The sequence below is a fragment of the Triturus cristatus genome, chromosome 10 (assembly GCF_964204655.1).
Source record: "Triturus cristatus chromosome 10, aTriCri1.1, whole genome shotgun sequence".
Taxonomy (NCBI): Eukaryota; Metazoa; Chordata; class Amphibia; order Caudata; family Salamandridae; genus Triturus; species Triturus cristatus.
The window spans coordinates 758,456,878-758,481,412 of NC_140593.1; the positions used below are offsets into that span (position 1 = coordinate 758,456,878).

Genomic DNA, 24,535 nt, shown 5'->3' on the forward strand with positions numbered 1-24,535 from the left:
TGGAGTTGGAATAACACATGTGGTTCATAACATTGGATATTTTCAGGTTTATTACTAAATTTTGTATATGATGTAAATTTTCCTAAAAATGTTTTGGATCAGATTAACATAGGCATTCATTTGCTGCTTTTTTCATGTTGCAAGCTGTTGCCAATAATTTTTTCATAGTGTCTAAGTCCATTTTTGTCTTTAAGTGTATGTTAATGTGAATTGTATATACGTGTAAGTTCATGTGTGAATTTGATAAGTCTGTTTCTTTTTCAGTCCAAAAAATAGTTTTGATCAAATTTTAAATTAATAAGAAACAGGAATGGTTAATAAAAATTAAATTCGGACAGATAAGAGTTGACTCAATCAATCAATACATTTATAAAGCGCGCTACTCACCCGTGAGGGTCTCAAGGCGCTGAGGGGGGGGTGCGCTACTGCTCGAAAAGCCAGGTCTTGAGGTGTTTCCTGAAGGTGAGATGGTCCTGGGTCATTCGTAGGTGTGCGGGGAGGGAGTTCCATGTTTTGGCTGCCAGGTAGGAGAACGATTTTCCTCCGGTGGTGGTTCTGGTGGTTGACTGGTCGTTACTCCATGAGTAGTAGGAGTGTACGGTAGTACGGAGCTGGGTTCATTGTTTTGTGTTCTGAATTTTGAACAGCCCTACCTGGCCCCGGTCCGTTGGGCTTAACCCCTATAGGTGTTTGCACTCTTAGAATGTTGGCATTTTCATAGTCTAACCATTTGGGGCCTGTGTTGTGACACATGACTGAATAGTTGGCTTTTTGTGTATTCCTCCCATACAGTGAGACAAAAGGGGAATAGGTGTTGGAAGGATGGGTCATCCTGCCAGAATGGGTGCGGTGGATATGTTCCCTGCCCCTCTTACAGTGCAAAGGGCTGCCGCATGCGCACTCAGAAAGGGACTTGACACAATCCTATTGTCATCCTAGCGCCTGGGCAGGGGAAGGAAGGACAGTTACAGAAATAGATGTGGGGTAGTCTAGAAGTTTCTCCCACATAAAAGGATAACACCAGGTATAAATAGTGGACCTCCTTTGCCACTCTTCAGTTAACTCCTGGACCTACAGAGGAGACCCAGAAAGACTGCCTTGTACTTCAGAGGACTGCCTTGCTGCATGAGTTCTACTTTGCGCATCACAGGACAGCCCTGCTGTTTGATGCCTGCCTTGCTTCGTGATTCCAGGACTACCAGAGTGGCTCTAACGGCTAGTTGGCTGTCCTCCCTGTAGCTGTGAGCCACAGGGACATAAACTCCAAAGACACTGAATCTGCACCTGCCTTCTACCTGGAGTGAGTACTGCCCCCCCCCCACCACACACACACATGGTGCCCATCCAGTCCTGTATCCTTGGAAGTTGTGCTTAAGGTGCTCCTTCAGCCAAAATCAGAAACTTGGAACTTGGACTATTTTCCACCAATAAGTGACATGAGAACCAAAAAAAGACTGGGACCTACCCAGTGCTTACTTTGTAAAATATTAAGTGCCAGTGCTCTGACCAGGAGGCCACTTCCGCTTGCACCACCCATTGCTCTTTTCATCGCTACCAAAACAACTACTAATCATCTCTTTTGCATGTAAATGCGACCGTTTAGATTATTCTAGGTCCCCAAAGCTAAAGGAATAGCTGAGGAAGCAGGTATTTGTAATTTTAATGTATATTGTATTCCTAAACAACCGTTCTGCTCATCTCTAAATTAGATGAGCAGCGCCACCTTGTGGTAGACTGTTCTATGTATGGTGTTGACAATTGGGTGTCTGTGCTGAGCACGGGAAACCAATTAAGGGCCAGTGCATAGCACTGGAAAGCCCCTGCTCAAATTAAGAACTGGACCTACCTGCTCGCTGATCCGTCGGAGGTGCATGCTGGTTTGCCTGAATTTGCGGTAGCTCCCGATACAGTCATATCTGGACAGCAAATCCTGTTCAGTGTCTGCTTTTGTAAGGGGTATCAGGCCTCATTGAGCCCTTATCAGCTACAGCCTGCAGCTTTGTCCCAATGGAGGTTTTCGACTTTCAAAAAAGTGTCAGTTTGAACGTAGAAATCTTCACCCCAACTTCATCCAGCAGTTCCCCAACAACTACACCTCTTGCTCAGACACCACCGGCTGCTTTGCCCCCACTGAACTCTACCTTCTTAGGAACTTTTCCATGAAATTTCTTTCAGGTCTGAAGGTAAGCCGGGATTGCATCCAATTCACATTGTGCATCCGAACTGCGCTACATTGAAGTCAGCCTTAACATATGACTTAGCTGCAGTCTCGTACAACTGGATTCTTCTGGTTGGCACTTTGAAATGAGGTGCAATGTTTCACTTAGAACTTTAAAAAAATCAGATGGTGTCATTTTATTTAATTGTTTTTTTATTTTTGTCAATGGCTGCAGGATTTTTCTTGTGTTGTCTTTTCACTTTATTGCAGTTTGTGTGCTACATAAGCACATCTCACCGAAGCCTGACTGCCTTTATGCCAAGCAACCAGAGGCTTAAACACAGGCTAATTTACTTTTGTGGTTCACCCTGAAAAGGATTGTTATTGTTGCTTGAGAAGGGTCTTTACCCCCTCAATCAAAAATCTAATTTCCTATAGTTGCATTGATCCTTCAAACATTTCTACAGATTGAACAGGTCCCAGTATAGAATTAATGTAAATACTTGTTGTTCTGCATGTAGTTAATGATTTATACATCAGTAGTCCTTACTGTTGGCTCGTCATTTTTTGCCTTTTTATTATCCCAAAGCTCACTTCATTCGAGGTGTGCTGTTAGTTTTCACTCTGGATATAACTTTAAGAGTTTTATTGGTTCTTGGAATTCGACCAGGAAGAAAACTCCTATCAGTACATTTTTCTTGCATTTAATTACGAGCAGCCCTCATTTCAGTGTCTTGAGCGCTGGTTGCAGGCAACACCTCTCTGTTTAGGTGCCGTTTTGGAAGTAGAAGAAATACTTTATAAAAGTATGAATTGAGGCAGTAGTTGGTTAAAAAAAACATCAAGCATGTTATACAGGTGCCCTTAGAAGTTGAATGCTGAATTTTCCTTACAACGTGCAACCATTCAGATGTGTAACGGTGGGGTAAGTAGGTACTTTGGTTGTCCTAGTAGTGATGCACCTTTAATAAACTGATACCTTAAAATAACTCTAGTTGATAGAAATCCTTTTTTCATGAATTGTTAATTTCAAGGATAGCTCTCATCGCTCTTGTGACATTGGTCTCTCGCAACACTCATTAAGTCTAAACCTCTATCGGTCTGAGGAAAACTGGTAACAAGACTAAGCCCACCCCCAAACCCTACTCCTCACCCCTGGAATCCCGGTCCTGACCAATCCAGTTGCTGTTTTTCTTTTCAGCTGCCAGGTAGAATCTGAGGCAGGTTCGAAGGCTGGTTCACAATCCACACTAGTAGCACTCACCCAACCCAAGGAAATGGCTGCTCTAGTTCCTCCCAGTGCACCTGCCCACTATTTGACCGATATAGTGACACCAGCTCTCAAGGCTGGTAAGCACTTGGAGATATCAAAAACTGCCTCAGGGAAAGGTGGGGGTGTGAGAAGTTGGCCTGGTATAGGCTGTCCATTAGTTAAAATGGGCACCTTGCACCAGTCCAAACGACCCTTAAGGTGATTAGGTCAAAGATAACCTTTATTGAAAGCTATCCTAGTGGTAGCTATGGAGAGCAGCCTTCAGGCTAAGTCTTGAAGGAATGTGAAGCAGCTTATTTCACCACAACCGAATCTCCTGAGTGATCAAATAAAAGGAGAACCTCACAAGTGTTATATAAAGGTGGAGACCGAACCATATACTAAAAAAATGGTATAACAATGACTTCAATAGACACAGGGCCTAGAGCCCGTAGAATCGCTGGGACCCTAAGGAACCACCCACAGGAGTGACACAGGGAGCACACGGAGGACGCGTGCAGTGTGGGAACACAGACGCATGCTCCGTACAACTCTATGGGAAAGTCGCGGTTGGAAAATTAGTGTAAGGACACTTCGGAGAGGACTTCATACAATTCCTTTGGAACATAGATTCTAAGGCCAGCACCGTTGTGAGTACCGAGGTACCTGTGTTACCTATCCAAGAGGAGCCGGGTGCTTAGGGGTCAAGTGGTGTCGGAAACCCTCGCCGTTTTCAATGGCGTGATGCGAAGAAGTGCTGCTGCCGGGAAGAAGAAGTGTCCGGTGGAATACGAGGTGAGAAGAACCTGAAGGCAAAGGGGACAGACTCTGGGTCACTTCAGGGTGACCAGTGGCTCAATAGACGAATGCCCACATATGTCGGGTGCTTCAGGTGTGAAGATAGGATGCTTGACTCTGCCGCCACGGGAACCAGGAGACGACGACGACCAAAGTCCGGAGGTGAGCTGTCCCACAAAGGATGTCGAATGCTGAGGCGTCAGTGTCCGGATTGAACACCAACCAGCCTTGGCCAAGGCAACCCACGCAGGCAGAGGAAACAGGTTACGGTGTGGACCAGCAAGGTCCAGGAGACTCTCCAAGCTATGGGGAGTCCGGGCACATCTGGAGCAACCAGGGAAGCAGAAGGAAGTGACCCTCGCCAGGACCCACAGGCCAACGGACAAGGGATCGCAAGGGGACCTCGAGCGGATTCACAAAGTACCAGCCCACAGAGCACTCTTGGAGTGGAGGCTGGAGATCTTCGGTGGAAATGCTGCTCGGGTCGGGACTACACCTAGTCCAAAGCACAGCCTCATTGATAGCCAAAAAGCATATGCTGCTGCAAAAGTGCTCAGGGGTTCGGGTTGCATTGTCCCCACGAGGGATACTGGTCTCAGGATTGCTGAGAGGGCAGATCGACCTCAGGGACGCTCGGGAACCCACCTCCTGTGTTGCATAAATCTTTGGAGTCCTCAGGAGCTTGGGAGATGCAAACCGGTCAGATTCATTTAGGTGCCTGCTGCTGCATGGGAGTAACTCCTTTACTCCAAGGGAGATTCATCTGTCGTCCAGCAAAGTGTAGACCGTCAAAGTACTTGTTTCTGTTGCAGAGTTTAGTCCAGGTAAAATCCAAAGTCCTGTAATCCGGTTTCCCACTTTATACCCAGGGAAGGGGTTGGTCTGACTCTGTGGACCCTCCTAGGGAAGGGGCAGGACAGAGGGGTGGCTACACCCATGTCCTTTGTCCAGTTTAGCTCCAGAGCAGGAGCAAATGGCTCCTGCAACTGGTTTGAGCTGGACTATGCATGGGGACACCAAATGTGCCCCCAGTGCAGACTTCAAAGCACTCATGGAGTGCACCCACCCAGCCCCAATACACTAAAGCCTGTCTGGGAGGTGGTCATACCTCCCTGTGACATTAAACCTATTGTCAGGCCTTCATCTGCTCGAGCGTGGCTCAGCAACAGGAGGGCAGACTCGTGTCTGTGGCTGGCAGCATCCATTTTGAGATGCCCAGGTCGAGTAAACTGGTACCGGGTATAACGGTGTTTCACATAAGTCCCTCTAGGAGGGTGGAATCATACCTCCCCCGCCTGTTACTGGTGTGGAGGTATGATTCCAAGGTGTTTGATACCAAGCACATGTTTCTAAGCAGCCGTTTTAAAGTTAGCATTTACCACGAGGTTATAATGTACTTTAAGTATATATGGTTGGCTGCATCACAGACAACCCCGAGCATAGGCTCCGAAGGCTGCAGTGGGGCCCTACTCATGCAGGGGCACCCTCTCACACAAACCCCAGCACCCTGCCTTCAGGATTGTTAAGGCCTGCCATAGGGGTGACTGATAGGTTTGTGTGTAGTGATGTAGAATAGATATAGGGAACCTATACCTAAGTAAGGGGGTGCATGCACCTCCTTACACAGGCTGCAGTAGCAGACCTGTGGTGTCAGTTTGAATGGCCTCTCAGGGGTGGCACAATACATGGTTCAGCCCCTGGGAGGCCCCTGGGAGGCCTCTGGCCTACCTATGCCCTGGGTACATGGTGTTCGAGGCATGTGGGCTGCTGAATTCATATCTGTGCATAGATCGCCGCCTAGTGTTGGGTCCGGATGTTTGCACGTTGTTGTCCTGGAAGAGTCTTCGAAGTATCCTGAGATAGGTGACTCCTCCCCTGGACCACAGTGCGCATGGTCATCCTCTCCATCCTCAGATTGTTTTTTTCCGCCATTGGGTTCGGATGTGCTTATCTTAGCTCAAGTTAGGAAAATTTAGTTTAAGGCCAAAAGGCCTTTAGTTTTCGTCTGTACTGTTCCCGCTCGGTATCGACAGCTTACTTGCTTAGTTTAGCAAACTTATTCAAGTTTTTCGGATCCGTTTAATCCGACCATCGACCTTACATCGACGATGGAATCGAGGACCCCATTTAAACGGTGTCCTGTTTGCCACGCCAAATATCCACATATTGACGTCCACCCGGTGTGCAACAAATGCCTCTCGCCGGATCACGACGAATCGAAATGTATGGCCTGTGCCCGATTCCGATCCAAGAAGACTCTCCGGAATCGACGGGCAGCGAGATTAGAAGCGCAGCAATCGGCACCGGCCCCGACCAACATCTTCAGCGCCGAGGACGAAGATGTTGAAAGCGTGGAAGACGAACTCCAGCCCCGCTTCCGAACACGATTCCCGATCGGAAGACGCCGATGAAGCGCTTTTTCACAGAGAAAAAGCCGACAATGAGGTAGGAGACTACGATGAGGCCTTTGGGGCCGAAGAAGATAGCTCTGGTGAAGAGCAGGGCCTACCCGTCCAAACGGAGGCTATCAAAGTGCGTCAGTCTACGGCTCCGGTCGAGGGATCGCCTTCGGGCCTTACCCGAGATCAATCCCGCAGTTCTTCGGCCCTGCCTTCTGGCCCACCCTCGAACATCCAGCGAGAGCCATTATTACCGAAAAAGACTGGTTTCCCTTCAACGAAACCGAAACCAATCGTCGCACCGGTTCAACAGAAACCGAAAGTGTAACTGGCAGTGGTCGGCTCGAAGACCTCCACTCCTTCGACGCCAGCCAAAACCATCGGCTCCGAACGCGCAAAAAGGGATTTCGGCGCCGAACTCGCTGCAGCGGATGTCGGCACCGACCCGAAAATGAACGCCATCGGTACCACAAAAGCGCCTCGGCCCCCGGCACCGAAGCAATCGGCCCCGACCACCAAGGTTAAAATGGCCACTCCATCGGAGTCCACTTCGAAGGCAGCGACTAGGGTCCAGTCATCGACGCCGTCGACCGCTACTACCTCTCCTCGACTCGATGACCCTATGGCTCTGAAGAAGTCCATGCCTACCTCTACAGAACCAATCGGCACCAAAGAACCTTCGGCGTTCTCGGTGCGACAAGTTGCAGCGTCATTGCAACGCATCAGAGAACAGGCAGCCCTCCAGTCCACGTCGGGCCCCGACCCGAAAAAGGCTCCAAAGGCACCTTCGGCACCAACCAACATCACTTTTGGTTTGCCGCCGTCCACAGTGCTAAAGATGTTCGAGATCCGAACACGTGTCACCCAGACAAGGTCCCCATCTACTGGACACTCTCCTACTGGGCCTTCACCGTCCCAATTCATCGACGCCGACACCGGCAGACTCATGCTCCGAAAACGGAAGGTCACGCCAGACCAGGCTTTGGACTCTTACAGAATCCCTCTAAAGCAGAAACTGCCAGCAGAATCGGAACCGGTTCTATACGAACGCCTGCACACCTCTTATCCAGATCCCCAGTCCTTTTCCCCGACGCCCTCCGACACGGACGCAATGGAGGATTACATGGGTGATGATACCACCTACCCCGGGATATAGATCCTGAGGAGCAGCAGGACCCAGATCAAGCTTGGGATGACCCTGCAGACCCGGGTGCCACAACAGATACCCAGGACACTCAGCTTTACGGCGCAAAAACATCTCCCACAGAGGACACTGCTGCCTTCAATGCCCTCATAGAACGTGCTGCAGCCAATCATGGAGTGCAACTCCACTCTGACACAGTTGAGGACGACTTCTTGGTGGACACTTTCGCCTCCTCAGAGAGGACTGTCAAGACTCTGCCCATGTTAAAAGGTGTTCTCAAGCCAGCAAAGGACATTTTCAAGGAAACAACCAGGGCACGGGTGATAAACCCCAGGATTGAAAAAAAATACAAACCTGCGCCCGGGGACCCTATGTACATTAGAGGTCAGTTACCTCTGGACTCCATGGTGGTCGCTAACGCTCGCAAACGAGCGCACTCGCAAACAACTGGTGATGCTCCTCCCCCAGACAAAGAGTCCAAGGTGCTGGAGACCTCCGGCAAGAGAATTGCAGCCCAAGCAACAAACATCTGGCGCATTGCCAATACACAGGCACTCCTGGCTCGCTACGATCGTTCACACTATGACACGCTAGAGTCACTACTCCAACATCTACCAGACGAGTACAAAGAGGCAGCGGAGCTCCTCATCAGAGAGGGACAACTTCTTACAAACGCATCCATTAAGTGTGCACTAGATGCTGCCGACACAGCTGCGAGGGCGATAAACACCAGCGTCATGTTACGCCGACACGCTTGGTTACGAATCTCCGGATTCAAACCTGAGATTCAAAATAACATCCTAAATCAGCCTGTCAACCCCGACTACTTATTCGGACCAGAGGTTGACACCTCCTTAGAAAAGATCAAAAAGGACACTGACACTGCAAAGTCAATGGGGGCTCTGCAAACGCAGACATTTCGTAGTGGCTCCTTTCGTCGCCCCGGGAATAGGGGAGCGGCTAGAGGACAGGGGTCACAGCAAACCTACAATAAAGGGGGCACACAGAGTACCTACGATAAAAACAACAGAGGTGGCTCCAGCACCAAGGGCAGAGGACGCGGTTACGGCAACACCAGGTCCTCACCCAAGAACAAACAGTGACGCCCTTCCCCCCGACCACATAACACCTGTCGGGGGGAGACTCCAGCGGTTCCTGTCCACGTGGAATACCATCACCACGGACAGGTGGGTCAGGGATGATATCCAGCACGGTTACTGTCTCGAATTAACCTCCACTCCACCCACAATACCGCCAAAGCACCGTCCTATGTCCTCAGAGCACTTAGCATTATTGCAGCAGGAAGTGGTAAGTATGCTGCAAAAAGGTGCAATAGAGGTCGTGCCCGTCCACCAGCAGGGGACAGGGGTGTACTCTCTGTACTTCTTAATACCAAAGGAGGACGGGTCACTCAGACCTATACTAGACCTGAGACCCCTCAACCACTACATTCTCTCAGAGCATTTCCATATGCTCACCCTACAACAGGTTCTCCCGCTGCTCAGACAGGGAGACTTCCTAGCCACGCTAGACCTCAAAGATGCGTATTTCCACATACCCATACACCCGTCACACAGAAAATATCTCAGGTTCACTATTCAGGGGCAGCACTACCAATTCAAAGTCCTCCCCTTCGGTGTGACAACAGCACCCAGAGTTTTCACCAAGTGCCTAGCTACAGTGGCTGCACATCTACGGAGACAACACATTCACGTCTACCCTTACCTGGACGACTGGCTTGTTCAGGCAAAGTCAGCCCAGCAATGTGCCAGCCACATGTCCCTCACCATTCACCTTCTTCACAGTCTGGGATTCTCACTAAATTACCCAAAATCACATCTCCAACCTGCACACGTACAACAGTACCTGGGTGCGACCATAGACACGCTGGCAGCCACAGCTCAGCCAAATTTAGTGAGGATCAACAGCATACAGATGCTGATTTCAAAGTTCAAACCTCAACACTCCCTTCCTGCGCGAGTGTTCATGCAGTTGATAGGCATGATGGCCTCCTGCATTTTCATAGTCCCACACGCGAGACTACATATGCGCCCGCTTCAGGAGTGCTTGGCACGTCAATGGAATCAGGCTCACGGGCAATTAAAAGACCTAGTGTTGGTGAGCGGTCGGGCATACAACTCTCTGCATTGGTGGAATCCACAAAACCTTTGCAAGGGCCGACCGTTCCAAGAGCCTGTTCCACAAATAATACTGAAGGCGGACGCGTCTCTCCAGGGATGGGGAGCTCATGTACTCAATTACACAGTGCAGGGACTATGGACAATACAACAAAAGAAGATGCACATCAACCTTCTAGAACTGATGGCAATCTTCTTGGCAATGAAGGCATTCAAAGTACACTTGTGCAACAAAGTCGTGTTGATCCGGACGGACAACATGACTGCCATGTACTACACACAGAAGCAGGGAGGAACACACTCTCCACAGTTGTCTCATCTGGCTCAGAGCATGTGGAAGTGGGCCATTCAGAGGAACATATACCTCATGGCGGAACACCTCCCCGGCAAGGACAACCAGATGGCGGATCTGCTCAGCAGACACAGCCACCAGATGCACGAGTGGGAGCTACATCCGTCAGTACTCCAACCGTACTTCCAACAGTGGGGTCATCCAGAGATAGACCTATTCGCCACACATGAAAACGCAAAATGCCAAAGCTTTGCCGCCAGGTTCCCACATCCACAGTCGCAAGGCAATGCGATATGGATGAACTGGTCCGGCAGATTTGCGTACGCTTTTCCCCCAGCGCCACTGATACCGCTGGTGGCACGCAAACTGCGACAGCACTCACTGACACTCATCCTAGTTGCTCCCACATGGGCGCGCCAGCCATGGTACACCACTTTTCTAGGACTTTCCGTGGTGCCGCATCAAAGGCTGCGGATCAAACCTGCACTCTTAACGCAGAACCATGGCGAAATTAAGCACCCAGATCCGCAACAGCTGAACCTGGCAATCTGGCTCCTGAAGTCTTAGAGTTTGGCTACCTAAACCTGCCACCTGACTGTATGGAGATCATTAAGGAGGCCAGGAGACCCACTACCAGAGCTTGCTATGCAGCTAAATGGAAGAGGTTTGTCATTTACTGCAACAACAATGACATTAACCCGCTAGACGCATCCATTCAAAACATAATCTGTTACCTCTTACACCTATACCGATGCAATCTGGCATACACCTCAATACGTATCCATTTGACCGCAATAGCAGCCTATCTCCAGAACAGGCAGCACCTCTCTTTGTTCAGAGTGCCTGCCATCAAAGCTTTCTTGGAGGGACTTAAACGAGTAATTCCCCCAAGATACCCACCAGCACCGGTGTGGAACCTCAACTTGGTCCTCACCCGACTGATGGGTCCACCCTTCGAACCTCTCCACTCATGTGAGATTCAATTCCTCACCTGGAAAGTAGCTTTCCTAGTAGCAATCACTTCGTTAAGAAGAGTTAGTGAACTCCAAGCACTAACCATTCAAGAGCCATTCATACAGGTTCACGCAAACAGGGTCGTACTACGTACCAATATCGCAGTTCCACATGAATCAAACTATCGAACTGCCTGTTTTCTTTCAAAATCCACAAAATGTAGGAGAGAGAATGCTCCATACACTAGATGTAAAAAGAGCCCTCATGTACTATATAGACAGAACTAAAGTCTTTAGGAAGACAAAACAACTTTTCGTCACCTTTTCTCCACAACACAAGGGCAACGCCATTTCCAAAGCAGGTATAGCCAGATGGATCGTTAAATGTATTCAAATTTGCTATCAAAAGGCTAAACGCACATTAACGATTCCCCCACGAGCCCATTCAACACGTAAGTTAGGGGCGTCCATGGCTTTCCTGGGAAACATCCCTTTACAGGAAATATGTAGAGCAGCCACATGGTCCACTATACATACATTTACCAAACACTACTGTGTAGATGTACACTCAAAACAGCAGGCAGCTGTAGGACAGGCTGTTCTCAAAACTCTTTTTCAGACCGCTGCAGCTGGCACTGGTGGCCGCCGCTAATAGGAGGTACTGCTATATATTCTATGCACAGATATGAATTCAGCAGCCCACATGCCTCGAACTGAATATGCTACTTACCAGTATGCATCTGTTCTTGGCATGTAGGGCTGCTGACATTCATATCGCCCACCCTCCTCCCCGGCGCCTGTAGCAGCTGCAGCTCTCAGAATTACTGTATAGCATGGTCATCACTTTCTGTATCTACTCCATCACTGCCACAATGGCGAAAAACAATCTGAGGATGGAGAGGATGACCATGCGCACTCTGGTCCAGGGGAGGAGTCACCTATCTCAGGATACTTCGAAGACTCTTCCAGGACAACAACGTGCAAACATCCGGACCCAACACTAGGCGGCGATCTATGCACAGATATGAATGTCAGCAGCCCTACATGCCAAGAACAGATGCATACTGGTAAGTAGCATATTCAGTACCATATACTAGCGACTGATAAGGGTACCCCAGAATCCAATCTGGAGTGTACCTAAAGTACATGCAATCAATTTACAGGAAAAAGCAGATAGACTGGGGTCCTGAATAGCAGGATCCCAGTCAGACTAAGTCAAAAACAGTGATACATCAGCAAAAAGTGGGGGTGACCGTAAGAGGCAGATACTACTCTCCTACAGGGGGAAACTAGCATGCCTATTGGTTCTGTGGCACTCTGCCTATCTTGGGGCTTCCATTGATGGCTATGAAGCGTAATCTGTCAGGGACTGATCAAACCCTCACCCCTCTTAACATCCAATGCACAAGTTGGCCAATGATGGGGACAGGACATCAGTAATTGCTTTATCTTCTGCTGTAGTCTCTTCATTTTGCATCTTCTATACTGCATCTTTTCTTGCATGCCATGTGCTCCTCCACAACCTTGTTCCCAGAAGCCTTTCATCATGCAACAATGAGATTTAAATGTAGTCTTCATATTTCCCATGTGATCTGCAGATGAGCCCAATATACAGCTTCTGATTGACTTTTGATGCTGACGAAAGTTTTTCTCATTCGGTCACTTCACTGTGTCATGTGAGAGAACTTTACATTGTTAAGTGCAGCTCCCCTACACAACCATTTTGCTGACAAATTGGTGTGGATTACTTGAGCAACCTTTTGATCGAAATTTGGGACTTCTTTTACATCAGCCTGTCCCTTACTCTGCCAATGTTTTTCATTCCACCTCACTCTTCAAAATAGGGGCAGAAGCTCCATTGGCTCGACCCTAAAAGTTTGGAATTTATATATCAACCTCTCAAAAATATGATGGGTCGAAATAGCACAACCACTTAAAGAGGAGAAACCTAGCCAAGCTGAAGAATTTTGTTTGTTTCTTCAGTCATAAGTGTGGTAGATTAACAAAATGCATATGTATTCCATTTATAGCTAATTCTACAACCAAGCACTTTAATTTTCATAGTTTCCTAGACTTTGTCCCTTTTCATGTTATTCTTTAGATAAGTTTGTTTACATTTTTTTCACTTCATACTTAGTTTGAGGATTTCATCTCTGCTGTGTTTTGGGCTACTTTTGTATCCACTCCTATGTATTGGCATGGTAATTCTTAGTTTACATTATTAAAATTGCTATTTTTCCTGGTAGCTGTGAACACGAGCCAGTATGCTGAAAGTTATCGAATCCAGACATATGCTGATTATGTGGTAAAGAAACAAGAGGAAGCAAAAGCTAAGAGAAAATGGAGTGAAGACAGCTGGAAAGACATGGAAAGGAAAAGGCTTAAAAGTCAACATGCAACATACGTTCCCCAGAGTCAAAACTTCTACGGGAATAGGTGAGTTTTACGTTTTGGGTAGCACTTTGTCAAAAGTGAAAAAAAGTAAAAACAAAATGTTTATTGCCATTGTACTTAATATGTAAAGTTAACTAAAACCTGAAATGCACCTCTTTTGGGATGGTGGTGTAGAGGGTACCCATTGCTGGAGAAATTAGCCGAATATTCTGTTACATTTTGTTTGTTGCATTTTCAATTTGGGAATAACCAGCTAATGGTGAAAATTGAAATTACTTCTACAGTAGTTACTTCACAGTTTTTTGTCCCAGCATTGTACATGCATGCACAGCACATCCCTTCACGTATGAACCCCTCGCTAGCTCCCTTTTTCCACCGACCAGTGTGGATCAGAACTGCTTCTCCTTTGCTCAGATAATTCTTAATTCTGTAGTTTGCCCCTGACCCCCTTCAAAACTGATTGTTGTGAATTTTTGGATGTTTTCCCTCACTTCTCATCTTCCTTCAGCTTCAGTAGATCATGCTTCAGAATTCTAACTTTAAACCCTATCTGCCATTTCACAGGCTGTACGCTGCAGCTGTCCCACAAACTTTGAGTCTCTTGCATGGGGGACAGTCATTGGGTGCATATCTGTGCTCTCGATGGTATTTTTGGTGCAAGGGTTCTGTAGAACCTCACTGGCTTGTGTGCAGATGATGCACCAGTCTCGTCGGATGCATTTTATTTCATCATTAGGAAGATGAGTTTGGATTAAAGTTCAGGTCCTTGGCAATGGGCCTGATACTTCGTGCCCTTTTGGCCTGATACATGCAGCCCTCCACTGCTATCCCCCTCATGGAGATCACCCTCACTGCAGCTAATCAGATGGTGCAAGTTAACATGGGAACATGGAAATACCTTGATGCAAGACCATTTTCCTCCGTGCAGCAGACAAACCATTATCTTTTGAAACTTCTTATTCCTTTGAGTCAAGCCCATTTGCTCTGCTGTACACTGAGCTCCAGGGCCGCCGTTTCACTGTAGAAGTAATCCAGACATAGTGAAAGATCGTGCAAGGCTTTCCCTCTGGGAGGAGATCATTTAACCAAGCCTCAGTTCACTAGGGTGACTCTATCTACCTCTATCTTCGAGCCATTTCGTTGGTGATTCCAACCTAACTAGGTTACTCCCCTCTACCCCTGCTTTTGTTCCCTGCCCCTACACCATGCCGCCTGCAGATTTGAGGGGAGAGCCCCATTCAGCAAGCAGAGCACCTCATCACAAGAAAAATCTAAAAAGGCCAGCCTTCCCTGATAGGAAATGGCATACGCTCCCCTTCCACCACCTATGAAACACAGGAGAAGCAAAAGGAGGCAGTCCATTAATGCACTGGCCACTGCTGAATTAGCTTCTCATGATATGCTACAGCAGCAGTTTTATTTGGAGATCAGCCTGACCCTGAAGGTGTACTGGGTCCAGGTTTATCAACTTTCACTTTCCATGCCAGATCTTGGTGGAACAGACATTTGTGCTGGTCTACTTGGTGCAACCACTGTAGTGTCACTGAGTACTCTGTCTCCTCTGGCCTGGTTATTCTTTAGATTCTCTATTGAGTAAACCCTCTTGAGGGCAGTAAACTCCATGACAACCTGGTCACCTCTGATCCATAGGACCAGAGTCAGAAGGACCAGTACTTCCCAGAGCCCTGTCTGCTTTCATTGTATATCTTTTTTCTTCAGAGATGCCATCAACCCACAAGAGGTGTGACGCTGCGGCCAGGGCGACTGACTCCGGAATCTGGGAATCACGGTTCGATCCCCAGCACCAGCGGCAGATTAGCCCAGCACCATGTGACTCTGGGCAATAGCTTGCTTAATCTTCCCCATGGCCCCCAGCGCCTAGAGACCCTTACGGGTGATTGTTCGCGCTTTACAAATGTGGATTATTATTATTATTATAATCTCTTAAAGGCCCTGGAGTGCAAAACTGAAAGTAATGTATCCTGTCATGATCACTCATCCTCCATTGCAGATTCTGCCCACTTATGTGCATTCCCAGCCTCTCTAGTGTGGCTCCTGCTAACACCAGGTTGCTTCCCAAAGATCATCCTCATTCCCCCGTTCCCTGCCTCAATCAACACTTGTGGACAAGTAGGACTCCTGGTTCAGTTGCCAGGCCCTATCTCGACCTTTCTTGCTTGGTCTAAAGGGAGGAATGATGTTTCCAAGGATCCGTGGAGGCCTCTTTACAAGATGCCATGGGTGAAAGAAACACTTACCTCTGCATCGCCCCAATAACAGGTACTGGGGCACTCAAACTGCATCCAACCATGTGCTACAAAAATGTCATAGCTAAGGACTTGGCAGCATTGTCCATTGATGCAAAATGCCCCTGGCAGAGAATGATGGTGTTAGTGGTCAGGTGGCAGCAACAGTTAGTTTTTCAATGCCCTTCCCCTGCAAATGGCTGTCAATGAGCAGTTCCAGAGCTGCATTTGGTGGGTTTGTATGTATTTGGCACCTTCTAGCTTTGCCAAAGAGAAAGCAGAGGAATATTTCGGATCAAAATTAAAAAAATGGAGGGTGTGATTAAAGTGCTTGGATGGTCCTGAATTGATGTCTCTATTCGAATTGTTCAACTTGAGCACATGGGTTCTAAGTAGTACATCAGGACTGCGGTACAAGAAGACTTTGTGGAGGTTCTTCCATTGGGCATTTAATAATATCAGTGTAGTCACCACCTCACAGGATTCTGTCTTTATCTGATAGACTTCTAGCTGCAGATTCCTTACCTTAGAATATTTCCCAGGCATCAGACTGGATCAAGAAAATCTTGAGCAGTATCTCTGCACGTGGGTAGGTGGCGTTGATCGGCTCTGCGTCGGAGGCATCCAGGCCGAAAGTGACGTGTGCAGTCCCTATATAGGCACCACAACAGTGCACTGACATCAGTTTTTTTCTTTCCTCCATCAGCGCAGATCCGGAGAGCGGTATATGTTATTCTGTAGACTATTTTATTACTTTTTGTCAAAATTCTTTTGAACTCTGCTTCCAGTGTACTGTGAGGATGCCTCCAAAAAAACTTCTGGTGTTTAAACCCAGTGGATCTTGTCACAGGCAATGTCTGTGACAGGTCCCCACTTGGTTTGCCTCTGGTGCCTGTAGCTGAGACATGAAAGTTCAGAAGCGCTCCCTGAAGCTCCTGGATGCCAGATGACTCTAACGCACCAGGTCCCAGTCACTAGGAAGGTCTCTGACTCGCTCACAGACCCAATTCCATCTTTTGCACCCCAAGTGATTGTCAAGTAAGTCCGACAAAAAATCCAAGAAGTGGAAGCGCTCTAACTTCTCCATGCCAGTCCAAGTCTTCAGATAAGGCATGGGAATGATGCCATAAAGCTAGGCCCCACTCTTGCATCAGCTGCATACCCTGATTCTGGGTCCACTGCTCTCCACACCACTTAGAAACTTACGGAAGCGACCTCAAAGCCCCCTCCCCCGCAGCTGAAAGAATTTTGAGGCCATGCACCTGATATTTGGTCAGGCCAACCCCTCTAACTCTGTGTTCGGCAGGTACCCCTACTGGATTCCTGTGGGCTGTTTGCCCTCTGCGCTAGTTGGGCCCTTTGGATCGGTTCCTGTATCCAGAATCTCTCCAGTTGTGAAGCTGCAACCTTCCCTGGAACATTCTAGTGGCAGTGTTCCCGGTGTCACCAATACCATTGTTATACCCAACTCTGATACAGAACCGAACTGGCGTCACCTGATAGCTGCTCTAGCACCAACCCGAACATGACCCTCCGAGTCAGAGACCGTGCCTCCCTTTACTGATAGGCATGGTGAGTAATACAATTGAGGCAGATCTCTGTAACCTTATGATTAACCGGACCCCCTGGAAGAGCTTGAGGATAACTAGTATGAGGAAACAAACACTAGCCTAGTCTCTTCTCCTAGTGTGGCTATGGGGGAAGAGGCTTCATTTGCCACAGTCGTGAGGAGGGCGACCTAGGTCCTGGATCTTACACTGTCCTTTGTGGTAGTTTAGACAAACATCTTCATAGAGGTGCCTCATCCAGGAAGTAGACCCACAGAACCTCTTCTTTTTAATTAAGCCCTCACTAAAGTCCTGCTCGGGGCATGTGCCAAGCCCTGCACATGGGCTCCTGTACATAGGACGATTGTCTTCAACTACTGCTGTAGTGAAGACGGGGTTCTGCCTGCACACATCGCTATGTTAGCATAAGCGTATTAGAAGTTAAACACCATCTTGCCGCTTTTGCAAACAACGCTACAGGTAATTGTTGTTATAAGTAAAAATGCTGGCTTGCTTTTTCTTCACATGAGAACGGTCTGTTTTTCACATCCCTAGACTTACCCCGCGACCTTAGTCTGAACACTGTGTGCAGAAGCCTTCAAGGTCAAATAATAATGTATGCTGTTGAATTCAGTTTGATCGGCCCACGCTCTAGACACAACAAGCACACAGCTGCAAATATCTGAAACTCGGGTGCCTTTAATATTGCATTGCATGCATGATACTGGCACTTGGAGAAAACCTTTACATCTACAGAGAGCGTTGCTGATCCTGTGATGGGATTCACCTAAGCTGATCTTGTAGGTATGGGGTTCCCCATTCAAACCTAAAGACCTTCTATTATAAAACTAGCTTCTAGCCAGGGGAGGGTGGTACACAAGGCGCTACAAGACCTGTTTCCTCTATCATTATAATTTGATTTCTCCCTTTGTGTTTTATGGAATTGTAACAATGCTGATTGTTTTATTTCTAATCCTTTGTCTGCTTATGTTGGCCAAAATACTACATCTCAGAGCACGTAGTTAAAAATTAACATTTTAAACTTTTCCGTGTCTGATTACTCACGTTGTGGACTTGTATGAGAATAAAGACGAAAGAGTGTTCTTGATTTCCATCATTCATGAGAGTACCCTAAGTCGCTTGTTCTGGGTTCATTGGTAGCTTTGCTGTAGTACGGAGAACAAATGAGACACTGATGCTAGTCGGATAGGCGTTCTGGGTACTGAGGTGAGTTTTTTGGTACACCACAATTCACTGAGGTCCTGGTTTCCTGCACATAGTTCTGTGCATGAGCAGAATCCCCGCAACACTGCCCTGCTCCTGGGGACCCACCGTTTCTTACAGTGAGGAGGAAAGTAGGATCTGCTTTTATGGATACCCCCACTTTTTGCCTCTTGGTATACTGTTTCTGACTAGTCTGACTGGGGTCCTGCTAATCAGGACCCCAGTCTCTGTGTTTTCTTCCCCAAATTGGTATGGTAAGTACTTCGATACATCCCAGATTGGTCTCTAGTGTACCCTTATCAGTCCCTAGTATATGGTACTGAGGTACCCAGGTCATAGGTATACCAGGGGTCACCTATGGGGGACCACTCAAACTGTAACTACAGGCCTGTCATTGCTAATACCACTTACGAAAGATATAGGTTTCCCTATATCTAATGTCACTGCACTTAAAAACTATGTCACCCCTAAAGCAGGCCTTTCAATCCTAAAGGCAGGGTGCCCCTGCATGAGCTAGAGACCCCTACAACCTTCTGAGTCCATTCTCCTGGGGCTGTAAGTGCATCAGCCATTACGATACATAGAGTGGTCATGCCTCATTACGCAATGGCCATCACCAAATTGGCTGTAGCGAACCCTGTCACTTTTGGTATCAAACATGTTAGAATCATACCTTCACACAGTGACTGGTGTGGGAGGTATAATTCCATGCACTGTAATGCTCCTCCGAGAGGCCTCAATGGTCCGGTACCAGTTTCTAGTTCCGATCAGCACAACATGGCTGCTGCTGACCAGAGACGCGATTCTGCCCTCCTGCTTCTGAGCCAAGCTTGAGCAGGCAAAGGCAGAACAATAGGTATCCTGTCACAGGAAGGTGTGACCACCTCCCAGACAGGGTTTAGTGCATTGGGACCGGGTAGGAGCGCTTGGCAGCGCCACTTAGTCTGCTTAAAGGGCACATTTGGTGCCCTCCTTGCATAGTCTAGTTCAAACCAGCTCAGGGAGCCGTTGGCTCCCACTCTGGGGCAAAACTGGACAAAGAACATGGGAGTATCTTCCCCACTGCCGACCCCTTTCATGGGAGGGGACCCTGAATCGTACCAACCCTTTCTTTAGGGTACTTAACGGCTTACCTGACAGTTGGTCCCTAGATCCGTCATGGGACAAGATTAATTTCAAGACACCACTTCTTCCACCGTTTGGGCACTCTGGACTTCACTGGACTTCACTCTGGGCATCAAGACTGCAACTGGGAAGACTCCTGCTTCTCCTGGTCTCGTCGTCCTGCTTGTCAGCAGCAACGTCTGTGCCTGTACTCCATACAGGGGCTTTCCAAGTCCTGTGGACATCCAAGACACCTGAAGGGAATCTCCCTTGAAGTGAAGAAGTCACTTCCCTGCTTCTGCAGGCACCGCAACTACGCTGATTGGTCTGTTGATCCTCTGCTCCCATGGACTCTGAAAGGCTCAGCAACACAGGTGGTTGTTCACATCCTTCGAGGCCTTCCTTGTCCTCTCTCGAGGTTTGAGGCCAGTATCCCTCATCTGAGCTGCAGGAACCAAACCCCTGTGCACTGCATCGACTTGTTGTTGTAAAGGCTTGCTGGCTTCCTTCCACCAAGATCTTCGGGCTCCAAGTAGCCCCAACCTCAAGTATCCCCTATGACCAAGATCTTCGTCCTCACCGCATCACTTGCATCGTAGGCTTGCATCTTTGGTGAACTCCTCGAGGTCCTCTTGCGACTACAGTGCCTCCGTCCTGTGGGTCTTCTTGAGGGTCTACTTTGATTTCAGTGGGCTTCCCGGATTGCTCAGGTCTGCTCTGACTCCCCTGCTTGTTGTGAGTCACCTGGACCTTGCTAGTCCCGACCCTTCACCTTCTTCACTTTCCACGTTGTTTACAATTGCCAAGGCATGTTGGTGCGCCCAAGGACACCAATCCCTCAACTAGACGGCCAACGTGGGACAGCTTGTGAATGGCTCCTGGTCTTCAACTGCGTCGCCTGGTCCGCCCAGCTGCAACCCCAAGGTCACCCTCTGCTCTCCTGCACACCCGACATCGGTGGGCATTTGTCTTCCGTGCCTCCTGGTCACTCCTAAATGGCATAGACTGTCCCCTCTGCTTGCAGGTACTTCTCATCTTGAATCCACCTTTGGGTTCCACCAGACACTTTCACCTTCTCCAGCAGCGGCATCTTCCTGAAGTCCTCCATTGAGTTTGGTGGTTTCTGATGCCACTTAACAACCAGGTACCCGGTTTCCCTGGTATAGGTATCCCTGTTTCTAGGGTAGCCACTGGTGGGGTGGCTCTCCAACCTTCTGTCTTCCACTGGATTTCTTGAGAGACCACTGGGAAGGGTCTTCCTTTAAAATTGCAACTGTGACTTACCCATTAACTTGTATTGAGACTGCGGTCGTGTTCCCTCTCTGCACACGGCCTCCGTGGGGTTCCTGGTTACTTACCTCGGGTGGTTCCTTGGGGCCCTGGCACTTCTACGTCTTCTGGGTATAGTAGAGTTGTGGTTCGCATACCACTATTTTAGTATATGGTTTGGTCTCCCCCCTGGTGACCTCTGTGTATTTCGTGCAACTTACCTGGCTCTATTAAAGTAATTTGTGCATTTTTTATATCTACAGTTAGGAGATACCTGTATGGGTCAGTGAGTGTCTTATAATAAATACATATTTTTAAAACTACACTCTGTGGTTCTTTTTCACCTAATCTATACCTACAAGATTACGTTCTGAAAAAACAAGCTACTTTACACTCCTTCTGGGCTAAGCCTGAAGGCTACTCTTCACAGCTACCACTTAGAGAGCTTTCTAAGGTTGTCTGAAACCACTAAAATCATCGCACAGGTTGTCTGGTTTGGGGCAGGGGGCCCACTTACGTAAGTCTACACTATACCAAGCCAGCTTCTCACACCCAGTAACCCACCCCATAGTCTGGTTGTCCTGGTCTCCAACTCCAAAGACCACCCCTGCATGTTTTCTTCCACCCCACCGGATTTTCTCTTGGTAGCTGTGAAAACAAGCCAGTATTCTGAAAGTTATCAAATCCAGACATATGTGGATTATGTGGAAATGAAATGCGGAATCCAAGAGGCTGGACACCTTCAGTAATAGGCTTCTCTTCCACAAGCCTTGCACTGTGGTCAGTGAACACCGCATGCCTCTAGAGTCGGTATTTCCACACAGTTTTGGACTCTGTTGCGTAAGTGCTGCCCATGATCATGGAGGAGGCCTGAGCCATCCTGTCCCAGGGTATTACTGATAGCAGGGATGCAGCAAAGTTGACTAAATGCGGCAGACTGGTTGGGACTAACTGCTAGGGAGAGCTATTGTTCCATCGGAGGCACGCCAGGCCAAGGTTTGCTAGCTTTTCAGTGGAAGTCCAAGCATCCCTTATGAACATGCCATTCCATGGCAGACCGGTACAAAAGGGGGTGGTGATGGACGGAGCATCAGAACCAATCAAACACTCACACCCAGTCAACAGATCTGGGTTTGATCCATCACCGTTCTTTAGCCCACTCTGCCACCCCAGTTCAGACATGGCCATATGCAAATCAGTCTGACCCTGTGCCTCATGGGAACAGTCCAGCCCGAACTGCCAAGCCATGCCTTCCCTGGACCGTAAACAAGCTTCCTAGGACCGGTTTCTGGCATTTCTTGACTGGGGGAGAATGTTTGCATTGTCAGCATTCCGTCCATCATTTGTTTGTTGTAACGCTTTTCGCCCTAAGTGGGATGGGTATTCCCAGACGTGGGACCCGTGCTCACTACGCCACTGGAGTCTAGCTATCCTGGCTGATGACGGCTGATAGCCAGAAACCGGTCCTAGGATGCTTGATTCCGGTCCAGGGAAGACATGGCTTGGCAGTTCGGGCTGGACTGTTCCCATGAGGCACAGGGTCAAGACTGATTTGCATATGGCCATGTCTAAACTGGGGTGGTGTAGTGGGCAAAAGAACAATGGATTTAACCCAGATCTCTTGACTGGGGGAGAATGTTTGCATTGTCAGCATTCCGTCCATCATTTGTTTGTTGTAACGCTTTTCGCCCTAAGTGGGATGGGTATTCCCAGACGTGGGACCCGTGCTCACTACGCCACTGGAGTCAAGCTATCCTGGCTGATGACGGCTGATAGCCAGAAACCGGTCCTAGGATGCTTGATTCCGGTCCAGGGAAGACATGGCTTGGCAGTTCGGGCTGGACTGTTCCCATGAGGCACAGGGTCAAGACTGATTTGCATATGGCCATGTCTAAACTGGGGTGGTGTAGTGGGCAAAAGAACGATGGATTTAACCCAGATCTCTTGACTGGGGGAGAATGTTTGCATTGTCAGCATTCCGTCCATCATTTGTTTGTTGTAACGCATTCCATGGCAGACAGCAGTCCAACAGTGTCCAGGCCCCAAGGGGCAATGTACTTCTCAAAGCCCTCGCCACTGCAGCAGCTGAGAAACTGCTTTGATTTATCCTTGGCATAACATGATGAACCGGTAGACTGAATTCATATTTCACCTCCCCAGATGGAGGAGCATCATGTCAGACCTATGGGTGCTGGAAATTGTGGAATATAAATATTCCCCATCTTTTATGCTATATTCCTCTGGCATGCAACCTGCACCACCTTCCAGAGCACCACATGTCTATACTCTGCAGAGTTCGCTCTCTTGGCCAAGGGAGCCATAGAGATAGTGCTTGAAGCAGATCAGGACTGATTGTTACTTCAGTTATTTCCTGCTCAAAACGGAGGATGGTGTCTTTTGCCCCATTCTAGATCTTAACATCTTCCTCTGGAAGCACCAGTTCAAAATGCTCACCCTGGTCCAAGTTCTGTCTGCCCTGCATCCAATAGACTGGATGATAGCATTGGAATTGCACAAAGCATCTGTCCTGCAGTCCCTCAGCAGTGTCAAGTTGGCCATGAGGACTTTCAGTTCTTTGTGCTCCCATTTGACCTTATCAGAGCACCTCAGGTTTTCACCAAGGCAGTGTTGGTGGTAGCAGCTCATTTGCGGAGGTTGGTTGTGTCACTCTTCCCATGCATTAATGACCGGCTACTGAAGGAGGACTCAGTTCGGTTGTAGGCCACATCCTGAGGACGGCCTTCCTGTGGACATTGTCGGGCTTTTCCATCAACGTGTAGATGCCACACCTGAATCCTTCACAACTCCCATCATTGGAGCCATCCTGGATATTGTTTTTTGTCTGAGCCATCCCTCTACCTCAATGAGTCCAGGACATTTGGGCTATGATCCCAATGTTTTAAACTCTGACCCGTGTCTCAGCAAGTGCAGCTCTTAGGTCTCTGACCCTCTTGTCCTCCTGCATCCTCCTTATGTACTTCACCGAGTGGACTCTGCAGAGGAATCCTAATGCTCAGAGGGCTTAACACCAAGGAGACTTGTCCGATTCCATACAGGTGTCAAATGAGACTGCAAGAGATCTGGCAGACCCCTCTCTTTACCCCACCCAAATCTAACCGGAATGACTGTTCCATCGTTGCTTGGGGGAAGTCATCTGGCAGAGGTGGAGGTTTGAGGACTTTGATGTGAAGCAAGCCCCTCCGCCAGAGACCAGTCAGCTGAAGTTGTGGTGATTCGCTTGGCACTGAAAGGGTTACTTCCCCCATTAAGGAGGAACAGGTACAGGTTCTCACAGGCAACACAACAGCTATGTGGCATTGCATCAAACAGTTTAGTGTGGGGTTGTGGGTCCTGTGCCAGGAGGCTCTACATCACTGAAAGTGGCTGAAACTCTATGGGGTTTCCTTGATCGCCCTCCACCTGGCGGGATCTTTAAACATTGCCTAGCAGTTTACGAGTGATGCTTACACTTGGAGGTGGCACAGGGTATCTTCCACAAATGGTTAGAGCCCTGACTCTGTCTGCCACCGCCAAGAACCCATAGTGTCTAAACCATTGTGTATTGGAAGTCCCCAAGCCAGTCCTCCCTTGGAGACTCCTTCTGCCAGCATAGGGGA

The 24,535-nt window shown here is 48.3% G+C and overlaps 1 protein-coding gene across 2 annotated transcripts in view; it reads left to right on the top strand.

The window, feature by feature from the left end:
* The window catches only part of PARN (poly(A)-specific ribonuclease), an 806,720-nt gene that overhangs the window by 621,016 nt on the left and 161,169 nt on the right, over positions 1–24,535 (top strand). For both annotated transcript variants that reach the window (XM_085628287.1, XM_085628288.1), the window contains exon 22: positions 13,381–13,570. In XM_085628287.1, coding sequence (XP_085484413.1) covers positions 13,381–13,570 — 190 coding nt within the window. The remainder of the gene's footprint in view (positions 1–13,380; positions 13,571–24,535) is intronic.